General features: G+C 41.1%; 2 protein-coding genes across 5 annotated transcripts in view; one reads left to right on the top strand and one right to left on the bottom strand.

Moving 5' to 3' along the window:
• Window positions 1–1,470: 1,470 nt before the first annotated feature.
• The window catches only part of LOC134624403 (protein NLRC3-like), a 55,582-nt gene continuing 36,807 nt past the window's right edge, over window positions 1,471–20,245 (top strand). The window contains exons 1-3 of one of the 4 annotated variants that reach the window (XM_063469388.1): window positions 1,471–1,611; window positions 2,993–3,119; window positions 3,199–3,300. In XM_063469388.1, coding sequence (XP_063325458.1) covers window positions 3,031–3,119; window positions 3,199–3,300 — 191 coding nt within the window. In that variant the 5' untranslated portion in view covers window positions 1,471–1,611; window positions 2,993–3,030. Of the gene's footprint in view, window positions 1,612–1,742; window positions 1,759–2,992; window positions 3,120–3,198; window positions 3,301–20,245 lie in introns of those variants that run through there. The other 3 variants (XM_063469386.1, XM_063469389.1, XM_063469387.1) reach the window with 3 other exon arrangements.
• On the bottom strand, window positions 9,897–19,496 carry LOC134646890 (uncharacterized). The gene is made up of 10 exons (XM_065470010.1): window positions 19,457–19,496; window positions 17,871–18,107; window positions 16,253–16,415; window positions 14,084–14,276; window positions 13,229–13,325; window positions 13,079–13,140; window positions 12,699–12,813; window positions 10,844–10,905; window positions 10,074–10,170; window positions 9,897–9,985 (listed from the first exon to the last, which is right to left on the bottom strand). The coding sequence occupies exons 1-10, from the start codon at window positions 19,494–19,496 to the stop codon at window positions 9,897–9,899; spliced, it is 1,155 nt and encodes a 384-aa protein (XP_065326082.1).

Below are 20,245 nucleotides of genomic sequence, written 5' to 3'. Positions count from 1 at the left end.
GAAGCTCAATATGATAATGCAGTGCCAGGGCTGACAACCCAGTTTGCTTTGCAGATTCTGTACAGCAGCTTTAATATAGGGAGAACACAACTTCCAGATTGTACGAGTAAAATTAGTTCTTTTTTTTTCTTTGTCAGTTTAACAGTTTCTGTTTTGCCTGTTAGTACTCCCTGTCGGTTTTCTTACCTGGTTCTTCCTGACCTTGTACTTTCTCCTCACGTTCCCCTCTTTCCTCTCTCCCTCTTTGGACTGACAATCATACACAAATAGATTGTATTCTATTAGATTAAAAAAATACTATTAAGAGAACTAATAAAAGTCCTCTCTCAGTGTACTTTCAACCAAAAGGCAAATAACCAGACCACATGTACATCTAATAAAGGATATAAATATTGGAACACTGATCCAACATTATCTTTTATTGATGGATCATTTGATCTTAAATCAATTTATTTATACACAGTTTCACAGGATAAAAACCACAAAGTGCTACACAGTAATATAAAACAGAAATACATAAAATATATACAGCACAAATTTAATTAAAAGCCAACCTAAATTAATGAGTCTTAAGCTGCCTTTAAGAAAAATAAATACAATCAAGGCAGGACAGTGGTAACAACAGCAGCTACGGACAATGTTAAGTTTTAGATTTTAAATAGGCTGTATAAATGTCAATGGGAGCAACAGGACGGTCAAATATCGCTGATTTTACTACAGAGCAGGACAGACTGAAGGGTAGCAATCATAGGTTTCCAACACTGCAGGTTACCTGGGTGTAAGGTTTTTCAGCTAAAAAGAAACATGGCCTGACTCCTACCTAACTATATAACTATATATACATACCTAACTATAGAAAGAGTAACTGAAGGTTAAGCCAGGCACTTCCACCTCCGCTCCGCTGCCTCTCAGCCTCTATCGCTCTGGCAGCAGCGGCGCTAGAGCCGGAGAGCCGAGCTGGAACAAACCATTTTGGGAGGGGGGAGGGGTTATCTATACTTTTGTTGTAAAAATGTTCCATCTCAATTACGTACTGTATGATTTCTATATTTTTAGTAGTGTATCCCACAAACAGCAAATATTGTCAATAAAAGTACGAAATCTTTGTGGGTGCTTTGATTCATGGGCTAAAATGCTGCTCTCAGGTTAAATGTCTGACTGTCAGCAGAGAACTCTGACGAGGTTTGGATGAATGTGGAGCTGAATCAAAGTGTTGACAGATGTTTGTTTCAAACAGGAAAATGAGCTGAAATTAATCAGCTCTGAACAAACAGCCGCCTGTCAGTATTATTATGGTCTGTGCAGACAAACATGTGCTGCTCATTCACTCAAACTAATCTATTCTGTGTTTTTCTACGTTCAACAGAAAATGTGCTGCGTTCACTGACTCCATCCTCTCTGGCTGTTACTGACGCAGTTTACTGCTGTGGAAAAGCGGAGGGGACGTAACAAAAGCGGAGTGAAACGGAGCGCTGTGATTGGTCAGAGTGTTTGTGGCTGTGGGATTGTGGACCCTCTGTCCCACAAGCCCCTCCCTGGTTTTTCCCTTCCCGAAGTTTTTCTCTCCTGAACTTTGACGCTGATCGTCTCCGTGTGAAGCTCTGTGTGAAGGTAACGTTAGCAGTGTGTAATGTTTCCTGGCTAACATCAGCTGTGAGCAGCTTAGTTCAGCACAAATCAGCCGCTCCACAGTTCACGGTAACGGACTCACAGCCCGACCGAGAGGCTGACCCGCCCTGAGCTCTGAGTGAGGCCGCTGTACGTGACGTGGAAACAGATGTTTCTGTCAAACAAAGGAAACATGCTGTGAATATTTGCTCTGTCGTTTGTTTCTCTGCTCGCTCTGCTGTCGCTTTGATTTTAAGAGGAAAAAACATTTTCAGTTAGTCTCTGTGTTTCAGGCTCTGAGTGTTTGTAGGAATCTGGACTTAAATGTAAAGTTAAAGTAAAGCTGTTTGTCATCGTGTGTCTGGGATGACGTCACATCAGAAACAGAGGGTTTGTTATCTCTGTGAATAATTAGGAACAGAAACACACCAGAGTCATTACGTCACTGAGAACAGCGAGAAACTCCCTCCTGCAGCTGCGCACTCTGACGTCAGCGCTGCACAGCTGCTCTCTGCTCTCAGTGCACACAGGTGACAGTCAGTAACCATGGATACAGGTGACAGGGAGGGCTTCTCTTGGATGAAGAGTCCCAATAAAAGATCTCAGCTCATTAACAGACAAACTGGTCTCTAGAGTAACTCGACTGGAAACCATATGATCCACAGATTTACACAGGTGTGCAATGATTTGTGTGTTTCATCTGAGGACTCACAAGCGTGTGCTTCAATCCACACATCCCAACCTGAGTAGATCCTCAACATTTACACTCAGTTTATTAAGTTCAGCTTCACCAATTAAAAACCATCCTGTGCACAAATATCTAAAACATCTGGCTCCATCACACGTGCAGTTTTGAGACAAATGTCACGCTGTCAGCTTCATGCAGCTTTCCACAAACTGAGCTACGTTTTGTCTTACAGATAAACAGATTTATCAGCATTTTAATTTTTTCCTTAAGATTTTTTTTGTTGCTGAAAAACAAATGAACTGTAACAACGATGAAGAACTCAGTGCTCTGTTTGCTTATATCAGCATCATCCTGTGACTCCAAGCTTTACTTTTCTCTTTAATGTTTTATATACATTCTGAGCAGCATTAACATGAGTTAGCTTAGCTAGCAGAGCAGCTAGCAGTCAGAGTATGAACTCTGTAAGCAGTCAGCTCGGTCCTGGGCGTTGTTACTGACATAAAGCTGCTCTCTGCAGCCATGTTTGACCTTTGTAGGACTACAGTAATGGAGGATTTGGAGGCTGAACTGGGCTCTGTGGCACTGATGTGAACTGATGAAAGCTGTGTCTCAGATGGATGTTAGTCCAACACATCAGACACGACCTCTGCAGCTCTCAGTTGATGTGCACATGAATGATTTGTGTTTCCTCTGCAGGTGAAGGTAGAAAGTGTGTGTGAGCTATAGTGAGCAGCATGGGTGGCAGTGAGAGCAAACAGGAGGGAGTCCCTCCCTCTAAAAGCACTCTGTGTGGGGAACATGAGAGCCAGACCAAAGCTCAGAGGTGAGATGACCATCTCTAACTGTCCATGACTCTTCTCCATGTCACAGCACTCACATCACTGCTCCATCATTATTCACAGGAACCCACCTGGACCTCCACCCAGCTCTGTGTCCTTAAGGAGTGACCGGTCTAATGATCGCTGGATTGATTTTAAAGTCCAGCCTGTGTCTGCTGCAGAGAGGTGAGCTGTTAGTAAGATGAACTCTTTGATGTTGTTGGATATAAACTGGAGTGCAAAAAAGTAATTCCCTCTAATCCCATTTAAACTGTTTCTTAAAAACGTGCCTTTGGTTTCTGAACAACTGAAAATCCACTTTAGCAACCAGGAAATTAAACATGTAAAGGATCCCGCAAATGAGCGATAGAAATCCGATCGGTGCCCATGTAATCACAAAAATGTGCTGGCATGATGTTGGGGGAGCAACCTTTTTTTTGCCAATGCCAACACTGACTCCGCCCCCACCACGATGCCGCCCTGATGTCGCCTGTATCAAAACCCACCACTGTACACAGGAGAGGAAACAGAACCATGATTAACACTAAATCAAAGAATATTAATGAACCCAGAGAACACATAAACACTGGGTCACAGGACCATAACAGTTACTGTCTGTGTAACACATTTTTGGGGTGTTCTTATTTCACATCACTACGAGCCGTCAAACATCTCAGCCTAAAAAGAAACACATGAAATGCTTCTGCTCCTTCATTTATCACCAGAAGATGTCAGATAAATACAGACGACGTATGCCAAAGCCGTGGGTTAAAAGTGGAACAGTGATTTATTTTGCCAGGTAATTTCAAATGCAGCATTTTTATCAGCTCAAAAACATCAACTGACAAACTAACAGACAAAAAGAAAGAGAGCTGAAGAAAGATAAGAAAGGACAGGGATAAGAGAGTTTACATTTAAAGGTAAAGACTGCTTATTAGTGTTGGTTAAACTGTAAATGTAAATCTCTCACATGTTTTTAAATCAGATATCAGGTCTGTACATGTGACATTATGTTTCTTCATATTGTGAAACGTGCTGCAAAAAACTGAGTCAGGCGAACTGTGTTTGATTCAAGCTGAAAACAATCAGAATTAAAAGTTTGTGTTCACATCTACTGATATTTATTATATTAATGTTCAGTTCATTTTTATTTCAAACATGTGCATTCACAATCCTTACAAAAAGCAGAAACTCCAGCAACACTTGAAGAAAGAAGAACAATGTTAGGTTTTGTATTGTTGATTGTCTTTTATGCTTAGAAATATCTACTCATATACGCTTAGAGTTTTATAATTAGTTGTAGATTAATAGAGGTTTGATCCTTAGTAGTCTGCAGACACACGTTGTGTGCATTCCAGAGCACTCTGGCTTTCACACCCACATCTTGGGAGCATGGGAGAGGTCGTGCCTTGTCTTATTGTTTTATGGTATAGGAGGACACCTACTCTGTATCTGGTTAAGCATAAGAGTCTTTTGTTAGACCGCTAGACTCCTGGCACCAGCTTTGGGGAGTCTTCCTGGGGTCACATCTTGACCCCACACATTTCAAACAGGACAGTGGTAACAACAGCAGCTACGGACAATGTTAAGTTTTAGATTTTAAATAGGCTGTATAAATGTCAATGGGAGCAACAGGACGGTCAAATATCACTGATTTTACTACAGAGCAGGACGGATTGTAGGGAAGCAAACATAGGTTTCCAACACTGCAGGTTACCTGGGTGTAAGGTTTTTCAGCTAAAAAGAAACATGGCCTGACTCCTGACAGATACACACACACACACACACACACACACACCCCTATACCCGTTTCTTGGGTTAGAGGGACAATTTCTGAAATTTTTGGCAAATTAGACTGGACATAGGGCTATGGGGACACCGGGTTCCAGAGGTGCTAGAGCTACAATATGCATATCAAAAATCATGAAAAAAATCAGCAAACCTATACACAACTTAAAATTTAAACATTTTCTTTGCTCGACTGAGATATAAAAAAGGCTATTTTTTCAGACATTCTGGTGGTTTGTAGAGACTTTTCTGTAGCTCGGTCTATAAGGACAGTCTGGTGTACAAGGTCAGTGATGTCATCATACATATACACAAAGTATAGTCTGTTCTGAAGGGACACATGGTGTGTAAAGCCAGTCTACTGTACACACACACACACACACACACACACACACACACACTGAGTAAATCTGGTTTAAAAGGACACATGGTGTGTAAAGCCAGTTCACTATACATATACTCACACATGCACTAAGTATAACCTTCTTAGAAAAGAACGTGTATTATAAGACTGTGACTGATACATCATTATAGTAAAATTGAATAAATTTGCTTAGGCTGCTGCCCCCGCGACCCGGCCTCGGATAAGCGGTTGAAGATGGATGGATGGATGAATAAATTAAAAAATAATAAAAAGACTATATTTTGGTTTTCTCTGATGAGCATTACAATCTGACATACAAGCTTACATAAAACACCACAGATCATATCTGTTGTGATCTACTAACAGGTGGTCAAAGTGTCATTAAAACAACTAGAAGCATAACACAACAGTGCTTGCATCAACTAGAACAAACTATATATTATAGAGTTTTTCATTGTCCTGAAGAAACTGGCACTGAGTGGCTGACCAATAAAACAGCACCTTTGCACACCAGGGGTGAGTCGGGCTGACACCATGACTTATACATAAGACTTATATCAACACACAACACATTTGTTGAATTACTGAACTATATTTAATATAACCAACTCAATAATCAATTCCTTAAAAGGACATCATTGTAACAATTATTGAAGGAAAATAAAAGTGAATCCTGGCATTAAAAGACTCAGGCTAACCACACATCAAAACAAACACTGCCTGTGAGCACAGTGAAGTCAACTACATACTTTTTGAATGGAGAACACTAACCTTGAAATCAGGCCCAGAAAGGTAAAGGCTCAGACTGTAAAAAAAGTGCATTTAGTGTTTAACATTTATTTTTATTTTTTTAAAGGCCAGTCCTCTGTTGCGCACAAAATCTCGAATGTTTTGAATAGATCTCGTCTCCAAGATAGGTTGTTCCTTTTCTTTGCACTTCAGACACTTCTGGTTGGTGACAGTGATACCGTTTTCAATAAAAGGCTTCATATGTTTCATCACCGCTCCTATCTCCTCCTCAGACCATGGTCTCTTCACACACCGCCTTGCTGAAACACGTAAACCTGTTCAATAAAACAAAACAAATTTGAAGTTTAAAAAGATCATGTGAGATGCACTTGTAGGTAGAGATGGTGTTCAAAACTGTGAAAACAAGCTGGTACTTGTCTAAACAAATTGTGTGTGATAATAAATAGACTGTAGACCTGATAAAATTTAAAGTTTGATTGTTTTCATTAACATGATAGTTCATCACACTGCTTGGTAAACACAAAATACATTCAGCTTCTTTATATGTTGTATAATGTCTAACGACATGATGTTGGTGTTGACTGCACATAGTGCCTAGTGATGGACATGGCATCTGATTTATATCATACCTTTAGTAACTGAGTCAGGGACAGGAGGTGAACCAGAAGTCACACAGGCATCATTCCCCTGGTCATCTAAAAAATATTGCACAGTATAAATGTATGGGCTTAAAGAGGCTTTCTGCCTACCAATCAAACACCATGGGCACAGAGGGAACAGTGACAGCCAGTTCTATTATAATAACTATACACATGGCAATGCTGCTGAACTGGATGAAGTCAACAATACCTTGGGTAATAAGTTTACTGGGAAATGATGTAGATTTTGTACAGGCCAAATCTTGCTTGGCCAAAACTGATGAAGCATCAAAATACTAGTCATAAAGCATTAGTGTCACAATAAGGAATGGAACAACTAACAATCGACCATGTAAAAATGTACTGATGGTTAGTAATATTGTTCTATACACAATCCCAGGTTATCATAATCAGCATAGTAGTGTTAATAGTAAAGTCTGATTTCATTTTTAATGCAATGAAAAACAGAGATGCAAGTGGCATTAATGAAACAAGAGAGCATCGTTATCATACGTGATGTGCGCTGTTAAAATACGTTACTGCACATTTCACTGGATTTGTCTCTGAACAGGACTAACTCACAGATCCCAGCTCATTACATAAGATATGTTGGGCAAACTTTGAGTACAGCATTGAAAATGTACCTTGAGCTGCAGTCTCGGAGAAGTGAGGCAAATCAGAAGTCACAGAAGTTAATATTTCCTCATTGTCATAGATAGATAGATAGATATTTTGCTAGAAATATCTATCTATCTAATACATACAGTGAGGAAAGTAAGTATTTGAACACCCTGCTATTTTGCGAGTTCTCCCACTTAGAAATCATGGAGGGGTCTGAAATTTTCATCATAGGTACATGTCCACTGTGAGAGACATAATCTAAAAGAAAATTCCGGAAATCACAATGTATGATTTTATAACAAGTTTTTTGTATATTTCTTTGTAAAATAAGTATTTGAACACTTGAGTCAAACTATATTAATATTGCCTTTTAACAATTACAGCGGCCAAACAGTTCCTGTAGTTCTTCATCAGGTTTGCACACATTGCAGAAGGTCTTTTGACCCACTCCTCCACACAGATCTTCTGTAGATCTGTCATGTTTTGGGCCAACACAGACTTTTAACTCCATCCACAGATTTTCTATTGGACTGAGGTCTGGAGACTAGTGAGGCCACTCCTGAACCTTGAAATGCCTCTTACGGAGCCACTCCTTGGTTTTCCTGGCTGAGTGCTTCAGGTCTTTGTCTTGTTGAAAGACCCAGCCAGAACCCATCTTCAATGCTCTGACTGAGGGAAGGACGTTTTGGCCCAAAATCTCACAATCCATGTCCCCGTTTATCTTCTCCTTAATACAGTGCAGTGGTCCTGTCCCCTGTGCAGAAAAACAGCCCAGAGCATGATGTTTCCACCCTCATGCTTCACTGTAGGATGGTATTATTGGGATGAGACTCATCCTTCTTCTTCCTCCAAACCCCAACAATGGAGATTAGACCAAAAAGTTTTATTTTGGTCTCATCTGACCACAGGACTTTCTCCCATGACTCTGGATCATCCAGATGGTCCCTGGCAAACTTCAGACGGGCCTGGACATGGGTTGGCTTAAGAAGGGGAACCTTCAGTGTGATGAATGATTTTAAACCATGACGTCTCAGTGTATTACTGATAGTAGCCTTGCCAACGGTGGTCCCAGCTCTCTTCAGGTCATTGACCAGCTCGTCCCGTGTAGTTCTGGGCTGATTCTTCACCTTTCTTAGCATCACTGACACCCCACGAGCTGAGATCTTACGTGGGGCTCAAGTCCGAGGAAGACATTAGCCTCTTCCATTCAGGGGCGCCTGCAGGAGTCTTGCAGAGGGTACGCACAGTCACCTGCACACGCTCCATCGCGCACACGCACATGCGTGCACGCGCACTGTCGCGCACCGAGCTGCTTGGCAGTGGCTCTGGAGCCCTTTCCAGCTTTGTGAAGGTCTAAAGTTTTGTCTCTTGTGTCGTTGGACAGCTCTTTGGTTTTACTCATGTTGCTGCAACACTTTTGACAGATTGTGGGGTGCACATGTGTATTTATGAAAGCTAACGGCATCAAACAGGTGCTGCTAAATTAGAATCATGAGCAGAGTGTAGTTGGACTGTTTAAAAGCAGAATAACAGGTCTTTGAGGGTCAGAAATCTGCATGATAAGCAAGTGTTCAAATACTTATTTTAAGCAGTAATATACAAAAATATTTTAATAAAATCATACATTGTGATTCCCGGAATTTTCTTTTAGATTCTGTCTCTCACAGTGGACATGTACCAACGCTGAAAATTTCAGATCCCTCCATGATTTCTAAGTGGGAGAACTTGCAAAATAGCAAATACTTACTTTCCTCACTGTAAATGGTATTAACTACACAGCAAAGTACAAACAGAACTGCAATAACATTATCTAAATATACAAAAAATGTAAATTTAAAATATTTTATCAATACAACTGCAAAGTCTATAACACAGAATACAATAATTTCAGTACCTCGCAATGTGGAAGCATCAGGGAGTTGCTGTGATCCAGTAGCCATCCCATCTATGTCATCTATAAAATTGAAAAAATGTTATTAGACCAACCATATTCACAAACACCAAGCCGATTTAACAACATATAAACCATGCATACCACCAATTTCATCCAGAGTTTTTCCTTGAATATCCTTCACACTTCCCTTCTCCATGGCCATGAGCAACTTGGAGATCTTAGCCAGCTGAATTGTTGATTGGGGCAGTCGATAGTACTCTCTATGGACCCTGATGTCATGGCCGAGGAAATCGGCCAGCTGGTCTAGTTCATTATCTTTCAAGTTCATGACTTGGCTTATCGTGGCAATCTGTTTGCGAAGGTTAGTTGATCTGAGGTTCTGAGGATGTTCAGCTCCGCAAGCATCTGCAAACGGACCAAACTGCCCTCTGTAGTGACCATCACTACAAGGACTGGCGAAAAGGTACATATTGTTTTCAGATACCCCGCACTCTTTCCTCTTACTAACGAGGAGTGACAGGTTATCGGTCATATCAGAAGTCAGGATCACAGCCACCTTTCGTCCTTTTTCCCCCTTCAGTTCCACTCTGGCAAACTGCAATGTTAAATGATGATTACCTGTACGTACAATGATTTAAAGACTGTACATGCAGTATAATTGTAATCAATTGATAAACATGATCTTTACAAACCACACTATTTACCAAACTACACATTGATACAATCTTTAGTAAACAGATGAATCCATGCTAACCTCATGCTCAGAGTTGTCTGCTGTAGGTCTAGATGACTGACACTCTGCTCTTAATTCTCTGTCTGTAGAAGAGAACACAAGACATGGAGGCATAGTGCTTTGCAGGACCCCAGGGTTTAACAGGTAGTGCTTACTCAAGCAGGGACTCACCTGTGAATGAGTCTGTAGAGATCACATGGTGCTCCACGTCATGGGCAATAGGCTCTGCAACACACTGTTGACCAGAAGGGATGCTTGCGATCTTTAGCTGGGTATGAAAAGTAGAACAAATATTGTAAACATCTGGCAGCTACAGTGGAAATGTATTTAATTCACTACGAGTGGTCTTTTCTAACCAGTGTCCCCTCAACCCGTGTGTTTTTCTGAGTATGCAAAACACTGGAGATGAAACAGTGAAAGACTCAGTTTGAGCTCAGATGTCAGGACAGTGTTCTCACATACCTTGAGTTTGTCTGTGTCAGACACACACACATAGTTAAGCATTTTCTGCTTCACCTTCAGTTAAATACAGTTCTAACTCTCACCCTAACTGCAAGGAAACAGAGTGATTAACCCTTACCCTAGTTAAGTGAAGCCAAAGTAAGACAATACTAAGAAGCTAAAGTGACTGAGTAAAAGGTGCATGTATATGTCTGACACAGAAAAACCCAAGGTTTTCAAGGACACTGTCCATCAGCCTCATAATGACATCTGAGCTCAAACTGATGCTTTCACTGTTTCACCTCCAGTGTGTGGCCACTCAGTAAAACACACTTGTTAAGGGGACACTGTGGTTAGAAAAGACCTCCTGTTCTAAATAGAGGACATTTCCACCACCGCTGCCAGATGTTTGCTAAAATACTCAAAATGGAGTTTCATGTAAACACCATAACACTTCTAACCATTGGTCAATTTTAAAACAAAGGTCAATTTCAACTCACCTCACAAGCAGAGTCATTAGGCACAGCTCTGGATGATTGTGGCACCTCTTTCGATTTGCTCTCTGTACAAGGGAACACAAGGAGATTCAGTGCTTGACTTTCGTTAAGTCAAAAAAAACACATCTACAGGGAGTGCAGAATTATTAGGCAAATGAGTATTTTGTCCACATCATCCTCTTCATGCATGTTGTCTTACTCCAAGCTGTATAGGCTCGAAAGCCTACTACCAATTAAGCATATTAGGTGATGTGCATCTCTGTAATGAGAAGGGGTGTGGTCTAATGACACCAACACCCTATATCAGTTGTGCATAATTATTAGGCAACGTCCTTTCCTTTGGCAAAATGGGTCAAAAGAAGGACTTGACAGGCTCAGAAAAGTCAAAAATAGTGAGATATCTTGCAGAGGGATGCAGCAGTCTTAAAATTGCAAAGCTTCTGAAGCGTGATCATCGAACAATCAAGTGTTTCATTCAAAATAGTCAACAGGGTCGCAAGAAGCGTGTGGAAAAACCAAGGCACAAAATAACTGCCGGTGAACTGAGAAAAGTCAAGTGTGCAGCTGCCAAGATGCCACTTGCCACCAGTTTGGCCATATTTCAGAGCTGCAACATCACTGGAGTGCCCAAAAGCACAAGGTGTGCAATACTCAGAGACATGGCCAAGGTAAGAAAGGCTGAAAGACGACCACCACTGAACAAGACACACAAGCTGAAACGTCAAGACTGGGCCAAGAAATATCTCAAGACTGATTTTCCTAAGGTTTTATGGACTGATGAAATGAGAGTGAGTCTTGATGGGCCAGATGGATGGGCCCGTGGCTGGATTGGTAAAGGGCAGAGAGCTCCAGTCCGACTCAGATGCCAGCAAGGTGGAGGTGGAGTACTGGTTTGGGCTGGTATCATCAAAGATGAGCTTGTGGGGCCTTTTCGGGTTGAGGATGGAGTCAAGCTCAACTCCCAGTCCTACTGCCAGTTTCTGGAAGACACCTTCTTCAAGCAGTGGTACAGGAAGAAGTCTGCATCCTTCAAGAAAAACATGATGTTCATGCAGGACAATGCTCCATCACACGCGTCCAAGTACTCCACAGCGTGGCTGGCAAGAAAGGGTATAAAAGAAGAAAAACTAATGACATGGCCTCCTTGTTCAACTGATCTGAACCCCATTGAGAACCTGTGGTCCATCATCAAATGTGAGATTTACAAGGAGGGAAAACAGTACACCTCTCTGAACAGTGTCTGGGAGGCTGTGGTTGCTGCTGCACGCAATGTTGATGGTGAACAGATCAAAACACTGACAGAATCCATGGATGGCAGGCTTTTGAGTGTCCTTGCAAAGAAAGGTGGCTATATTGGTCGCTGATTTGTTTTTGTTTTGTTTTTGAATGTCAGAATGTATATTGGTGAATGTGGAGATGTTATATTGGTTTCACTGGTAAAAATAAATAATTGAAATGGGTATATATTTGTTTTTTGTTAAGTTGCCTAATAATTATGCACAGTAATAGTCACCTGCACACACAGATATCCCCCTAATAGCTAAAACTAAAAACAAACTAAAAACTACTTCCAAAAACATTCAGCTCTGATATTAATGAGTTTTTTGGGTTCATTGAGAACATGGTTGTTGTTCAATAATAAAATTATTCCTCAAAAATACAACTTGCCTAATAATTCCACACTCCCTGTACGCATAACGCAATCAATTCACATCCCTGACTGTTACAATTCTACTCAAAATATCCATCAAGACACTATAGAATCATCAGAAATGTCCCAATACTGGCACATTTTTCATGCAGCAAACCTTCAGGCATGTCATGCATTGCCAGAAGTTAACATTTACTCAAAACTGACCACTGGTAAGTTCTTCTGAGAACGCTTGGGGTGACAACTCCCGACACTGGACACCAACTTCACCAATTAACTCTTTCAGAGAAGAAGTGCCACGCTGACCTCCAACAGAATGCACCTAAAAAGTTGCAAAGATGAACAAGCATCAATAGTACAGTGTCCATCTGATCAAGAGGGACACTCTCAGTCAAACCTTAAAACACCCAAATGATGTTGAGAGGGAAATGCAATGTTAAATGATGACTACCTGTACGTACAATGATTTAAAGACTGTACATGCAGTATAATTGTAATCAATTGATAAACATGATCTTTACAAACCACACTATTTACCAAACTACACATTGATACAATCTTTAGTAAACAGATGAATCCATGCTAACCTCATGCTCAGAGTTGTCTGCTGTAGGTCTAGATGACTGACACTCTGCTCTTAATTCTCTGTCTGTAGAAGAGAACACAAGACATGGAGGCATAGTGCTTTGCAGGACCCCAGGGTTTAACAGGTAGTGCTTACTCAAGCAGGGACTCACCTGTGAATGAGTCTGTAGAGATCACATGGTGCTCCACGTCATGGGCAATAGGCTCTGCAACACACTGTTGACCAGAAGGGATGCTTGCGATCTTTAGCTGGGTATGAAAAGTAGAACAAATATTGTAAACATCTGGCAGCTACAGTGGAAATGTATTTAATTCACTACGAGTGGTCTTTTCTAACCAGTGTCCCCTCAACCCGTGTGTTTTTCTGAGTATGCCAAACACTGGAGATGAAACAGTGAAAGACTCGGTTTGAGCTCAGATGTCAGGACAGTGTTCTCACATACCTTGAGTTTGTCTGTGTCAGACACACACACATAGTTAAGCATTTTCTGCTTCACCTTCAGTTAAATACAGTTCTAACTCTCACCCTAACTGCAAGGAAACAGAGTGATTAACCCTTACCTAGTAAAGTGAAGCCAAAGTAAGACAATACTAAGAAGCTAAAGTGACTGTGAGTAAAAGGTGCATGTATATGTCTGACACAGAAAAACCCAAGGTTTTCAAGGACACTGTCCATCAGCCTCATAATGACATCTGAGCTCAAACTGATGCTTTCACTGTTTCACCTCCAGTGTGTGGCCACTCAGTAAAACACACTTGTGGAGGGGACACAAAACAGATAAGCTTGCAATCATTACTTGGGAAAGTCATACAAATTCAAGATTTAGTTAAACCAGATTGAATACCACCAAGAGGACATTTAAACATTGTGACTAGGGCTGAAACAACTAATCGACAACTAATCGATTATTGAAATAATCGTTAGTTGCAGCCCTAATTGTGACATCTAGATATGTAGGTTTTAAACAACAATTCATAGAGGGAAATTTTTTTTTTAAATGACCCACCTTTTTCCGCCAGGGCCATTCTTTCCCACCATAGTCATAAGTAATTTCACTTCCTGCCGCAATTTCCTTCAGTGCAAAAAGGCAGAGATGTGGCTTCCCTTCTGCTTCAATCAACTTCATTCTGCAATTTGGTGTCCTGTGTTCATCGTTTACTAGTCGCCCAAATGACCCATCTTCAAGTGCTCCATCAATACTGCAAATTTGGAAACATACATTAAACAAACATTTATAGTGACACGCCTATGAACTATACTATAATTTTTAAGCACCAACACAAACACAACATCCAATACAAGTTTAGTTGTTAAATGCATAGTTGATAAGTTAAAGAGGGTCCATCAGTCAAGGACGCGTTGCTTTCTGACTGAGATAAGTGTTTGCGCTCCTACTTGTGCTTAGAGCAGGGGTGCTCAATCCCAGTCCTCGAGAGCTACTGCCCTGCAGCTTTTAGATACGTCCTTGTTCCAACACACCTGAATCAAATGAATGCCTCGTTATCAGGCCTTTGCCAGACTTGATGGCATGCCGAAGAAGTAATCCAACTATTTGATTCAGCTGTGTTGGAGTAGGGATGCATCTAAAAACTGCAGGACAGTAGCTCTCAAGGACTGGGATTGGGCACCCCTGGCTTAGAGCTTAAACGTGGTTTTGTTGTACTGTCGCGCTGACCTAGTAGGTGTGGCTGTTACTCTTCTCTTCTCTTCCTCATCTTGCCTACTACCTGCTCTGTGCTGCTGCTGCTTGCGCATGGCCGCTGATTAGACCTTGTGCAATCTACAGCTAAGCGCAGCCTGGTGCGCACTGCTCCGCCAGGTGAGTTGAATTAGAGCAATCAAGGGCGGGCGTGCCTAGTAGAGCTTAAAATGCATGCAGCAGTCATTTGACCCGAGTGCGACATACTGAGAGGACAGCAAACCAAGCACAATCCACTTTCCACTGTGAGGAAGACTTTGAGTTAGACGGGCTATCGGTAAGCTCGGACTCATATTTGCTGCTTATGTTTGGGAACTATGGAAGCTCAATTGTGGAAATGTATTTATGCTTTGGGAAATAGTTACTGCATTTAAGTTTAAAAAATTATATTGATATTAAAATAAATGTTTAAGTTTGAATAAATTGTTTATGTAGCTAGTGTTTCCCACACATTTATGTTAATTAATACTAAAAGTAATTACCCCAAATCCTTGGTTAAATCTTAAAACTAGTGTAAATATGTTTGGTTTAATTTAAGGAAAATAATTCTTTGTAAAAGAAAATCCTTGGTTAAAGTCTTTATTAAAATATTTGTAAACTCTAAAATGTATACTTTAAAAATGTAATTGTTACAGAAAGTGTAAAAAATGCAAGGTAGACCACAGTTTATTTCATCTTCGTTGTTTGAAATTACTCACCTCTGATTTAAAAACTAATGAATGTAAAACTAAAACTAGGATAAATGATAGTTTAGACAAAAGTGGCTTTACTGAAGTGTATATTTTTGTTATTTCATTTGTCTTCTGTACAATGCATTTAATTTATCTGAATGATTAATGAAATGTTCTTTATTTTTTGTGTTGAAAGGTTTTTCACCTATCCATCAAGCCATCCATCTACCTACCTCACAGACAGAGAACACTTGACATGTACTATTTTGGTATTGTACATATTATACAGTAGTTTTGGACACAGTATAACAGTGCACGAGTCTCCGTGTCCACATGTGCCAAATGCGCACAGACACAGGGCCGCTCATTCAGCCCTGGCCATTTGAATTTTCTCTTATTATTTTCTCTATCTCTATATTATATTTTAAATCTTCACAGCAGCGTGAGCACACTGTCTTAGCTGTAAAATGTAGGCTTATATTATTACCCCTCTAACCCCGTACTTTACGCCCGTGAGTGTGTATTAGAGAAGGCACACACAGGCTGAATACGGGGACTAACGGGCCCTCAGCATATGTGGGAGTCCCGTAAGTCCCCAGTACAGCGAGTTCCCGGGGACCACAGGGTCACCAGGAAATGAGATCCCGCTATTCCACGGGTCCGTCACTCCCCCTTCTATAGATTCTGGGGACTGACGGGGCCGGGTACTAGAGGTAAGGACTCGTTAAAGAGCAATATGAGATGTTTGCTTCGGAAATCCTGACCTTGCAATAGAAATGTAAACATTCAGTCATTTTGAACTTACCACAATGTCTTCTGCTTCCATATGAATTCAAACATGAAGACTGAACATGCGCTGGGGTACAGGTTACGTCTGTGTTCAGCTTCAGTTGCATCAATAAGCTCCCCTCTATACTCGACCACAAAGTCTCCTTGTTTGAAATTGGCTAAAGTGAAGATGCCACGACCTGAAAACACAACCATATTAGAGACACAGGCGTGGCAGCACTGCAAATAATCAATTCATTAAATATGTATATCTGTAAATTGCAAGTATGCAATGTTGTGCTTTTTTCAATTCTACATATATAATAAAGAAAACATGTCCGACTGCAGAAAACATAAATAGCCAGGCTCGCTAATAACTAAATTATTATTAAAATACCTTTAATTTTAATTTATATTGATGTTTGTACAGGTCACCACTGGTGATGCGTAACCCCTCAGTCTAGCCTGCAGTGTGTCAAAGTCACTCACCTTTAACTGAATTAATAAATTTGATTTCTAACATTGAATTCTTGTCTCTTCTTGCAAGGATGTGATTAATGGCATCCTGAAGGGGAGTGGTTCTCCGTGACATGATTTGCTAAGGAAATTAAGATAAAAATGTAAACAACATCAAAACTTCAAGCCTTTATGCTTACAAGGGCATTAGTAAAGCCTGAATGAGAAGCACCGCCCATGTTAGCGTATTATTAGTTTAAGGTTATTTTAGTTTGGTGATGAGTGCTGGAGGGATTCTGGTTAACAGATAAATGGATGGGGGCGAGGCTGTATTTGTGCAGATTAACTTGACTGTGTTCCACCTGTGTTGATTAAGTCAAGTATCTGACATGCTCCACCCAATTTTTCTTATTTCACTAATAGCATGGATACTGAAACTGTTTCAATTGAGTTCTATGCTTTCATTACATTCACATAACAGACACAGACAAGGCTGTCTGAGTTGTTTTAACAGAAAGCATGCACTTGCAGATATTAAAGATACTTAAATGTCCTAATTTAACTAAAGCCCAACTCTGACTTAGCCTAAACCTGTCTGTCAAACTAAGCTTTAGATCTCTCAGGAATAATGTGCTTCATCAACACAACTATAAGAGAGCAAAACAAAAATAATGTTGTTGGGTTTTTTTTACAATATTTTATAAACAAATGTGTGCAGAGTGACATCAATACTGTCTCAATTTAATTTCATAAATCTAAAAAAGTTTATTTGTATTTGCCGTCCAATGTTTCCTTGGTATTTGGGCAAAGATCATCTTTTAATATCTTAATCATCTCAAAACAGAACAGGAGGAAAACGGCTCCAACTACCACAAAAAAGACAGGTGTGAGTACTACTGCTACTACAACTGCATCTACTACAACTACTAGTTACAGAAGTAGTACTTATAGTAGTTGTAGTAGTAGCAGCCATTTTACATTAAACAAGTGATCTTGTAGTGAAAAAGGCCTTCTTTCAAACTCAGTGAAACATCACACACTTGTGTAATTTCTTACCTTGAAACAAGTGATGAGATTAGGCCAGGGTAAAAAAAAAAAACGATCCCGGTGCTTGGGACAGTCCGGGAATCCCCGCCCCGCGTGTTGCTGTGACCTCCGTGAACCGTTCCACGTGCTCCGGCCCGCTCCGCCGTCCTCACCTCGTCGTGGTCCGGTTCCCGCGGTGCGCTCTCCGCCGTCCGCTCGTCGTGGTCCAGTCCCCGCGGTGCGCTCTCCGCCGTCCGCTCGTCGTGGTCCGGTCCCCGCGGTGCGCTCTCCGCCGTCCGCTCGTCGTGGTCCGGTCCCCGCGGTGCGCTCTCCGCCGTTCACTCGTCGTGGTCCGGTCCCCGCGGTGCGCTCTCCGCCGTATGCTTTCCACCGTACCTCGTCGTCGTTCCCTCACCTGCCGCCTCACCACGGTTGTGCCTACTCTGAAGCACTGTGTCTGTCAGAACGTCCGTCTTTTAAAAGTTTTATAATTACCTTCTTACCTTTTCTCCAAAGCGTGTCAAAACTCTGCCAAAATTGAAGGATGAATAAGAAGCGCCCAATCAGTCAGTCTAAATCATTGATGTAAATATCCACGGTCCAAATGGGTAATGCTAAAATGCGCATGCGCAGCTTCCAATTTCGCGCCATGTGTATAATGTCCCGCGCTCGTGTATAATTTCCCGCGCTTGTGTGTGCGGCATGCGGGGACAATTCCAACCAACAGGGGGCAGTGGCGGACACACAAATATACAACATATGTCAAGTTTTTGGTTTACAAAGACTTTTGAGAAAAGCACTTTTTGGGTATTAAAACATGCCCAGAAACTATTTTAAAAGGTCAATTTTATGAGGACAGCAAAATGTCCTCCTATGACAGAGGGTCCTCATTGCTCTTTGATTTGTCTTGAAAATTGTCCTCCTAAAACGAAAAACACGCACGCGCGCGCGCACACACACACACACACACACACACACACACAGGGTATTCTGTGTTCACATGTATACCTATATGAAACGTCATATGTTCATGTAACCACAATAAAAGCAGTGCTATGGGGAACCTGGCTGAGAGTCTGACGGAGGTCAAGTGGGTGGAACGACACTTGGCTCCAGGCAGGCCTCCTCATGCATGAGTAACACAAAGAACGTTGCCTACTTGTGTCTTGCTTGGCTGTGTAATTACATTGCCTTCAACGTTCCAGTGAATGGGTTCAAGCTACGAACCTATCAAACAGCTTTTATAATTGACTAACGCGTTTCAGCTTGTGGCCTTCATCAGGGTCGTTCACAATCATTACAAAATATAATTCTTTTGTTTGAAAAGGAGTAGGCAGAAGTGTACACTTATTATTCCCTACCCCCTCAAATTGTACCTCTCATTGATTTAATTTTCTTTGTAGCACAAAGTTCAGTGAGCTTTGAACCAAAACAGGTGGTAGAAACGAGTTACTTTTACTTTCTTACTTTGAGCACAAACAGCACAAATCTGTTCAAGATTCTGATCATTTTCTCTTTCAAGACCCTTCCTGTGTGCACAAATGTATAAAACTAAGCAACAAGAAAACGATCTGAGTCAGGACAGTATGGGAACAATGATCAGTAGGGCTGTGCGATATGACCAAAATCTCATATCCCGATATAAGACATCTATCGTCCGATAACGATATAAATTACAAAAATGTAACATTTCCTGTAAATTCTGTGAATGTCGGGCAGCTCGACTTGCGTGAAGTGTTTCCAGCTGGGCGTCGCGTACCTGGAGTCCAGTGTTTTAACTGATGCATGAAACGATACATTTTTAGACATAAGTTGTAACGGCCGCCGTTTTCTTTGTGAGTATTTATTACACAACGTGCTGCGGGGAAAAGCCTGTTCTAACGTTTGAGTCTAAGGTTTATTTTTAGCACCTGACGGCTCTTTTTTGCTTCTCATCCGTAAATACTCTGCATCTTTCACGTGATTCAGTTTATTTTGAAAAGTCTCAACAGGATCTTGAGCTTTATTGTGAAAGGTTTATGTGGAAAATAAACAAGCGGACACGCCGTGGTGTTACCGTCGTTGTTGCTAACCACAACGCGTAAAAGCAGGCGCTTGTGTGTGTGGTTATATTAAATATAACAGAAAGAGAGAACTTTAAGAAATTAATATAGCCACTACTGTGACCATCAAAATAATGAAAAAATATTGCCGTAAACAGTTTATTTTGCGACACCACGAAACAAACGATAGCGTAAAATGAAACGATAGACGTTTTTATATCGTCATCCGATATATATCGTTATATGGAACAGCCCTAATGATCAGGTCTCCAAAGTGTTTCTACACTGAGAAGCTTCACTGTGGATCTACTTCATGTGGACATTAGCTGAACTCTTCTGCTGTGGATCAGAGTTTCACACAGTCACAGAAACAAAGTTCTCCAATTCAGCAGAGAAGAGTTTGAGCTGCATGTGAATGAGTCTCTCTGACAGCTGATTGGTGCTGATTACAGCTGTCAGCTGATGTGTTAGTTTCACTCAGGATTAAACATCTTCAATTCAAACTG

This window comes from Pelmatolapia mariae, linkage group LG3_W, assembly GCF_036321145.2.
Source record: "Pelmatolapia mariae isolate MD_Pm_ZW linkage group LG3_W, Pm_UMD_F_2, whole genome shotgun sequence".
In the NCBI taxonomy this organism is placed as follows: Eukaryota; Metazoa; Chordata; class Actinopteri; order Cichliformes; family Cichlidae; genus Pelmatolapia; species Pelmatolapia mariae.
This window is presented reverse-complemented; position numbering and strand designations above follow the sequence as displayed.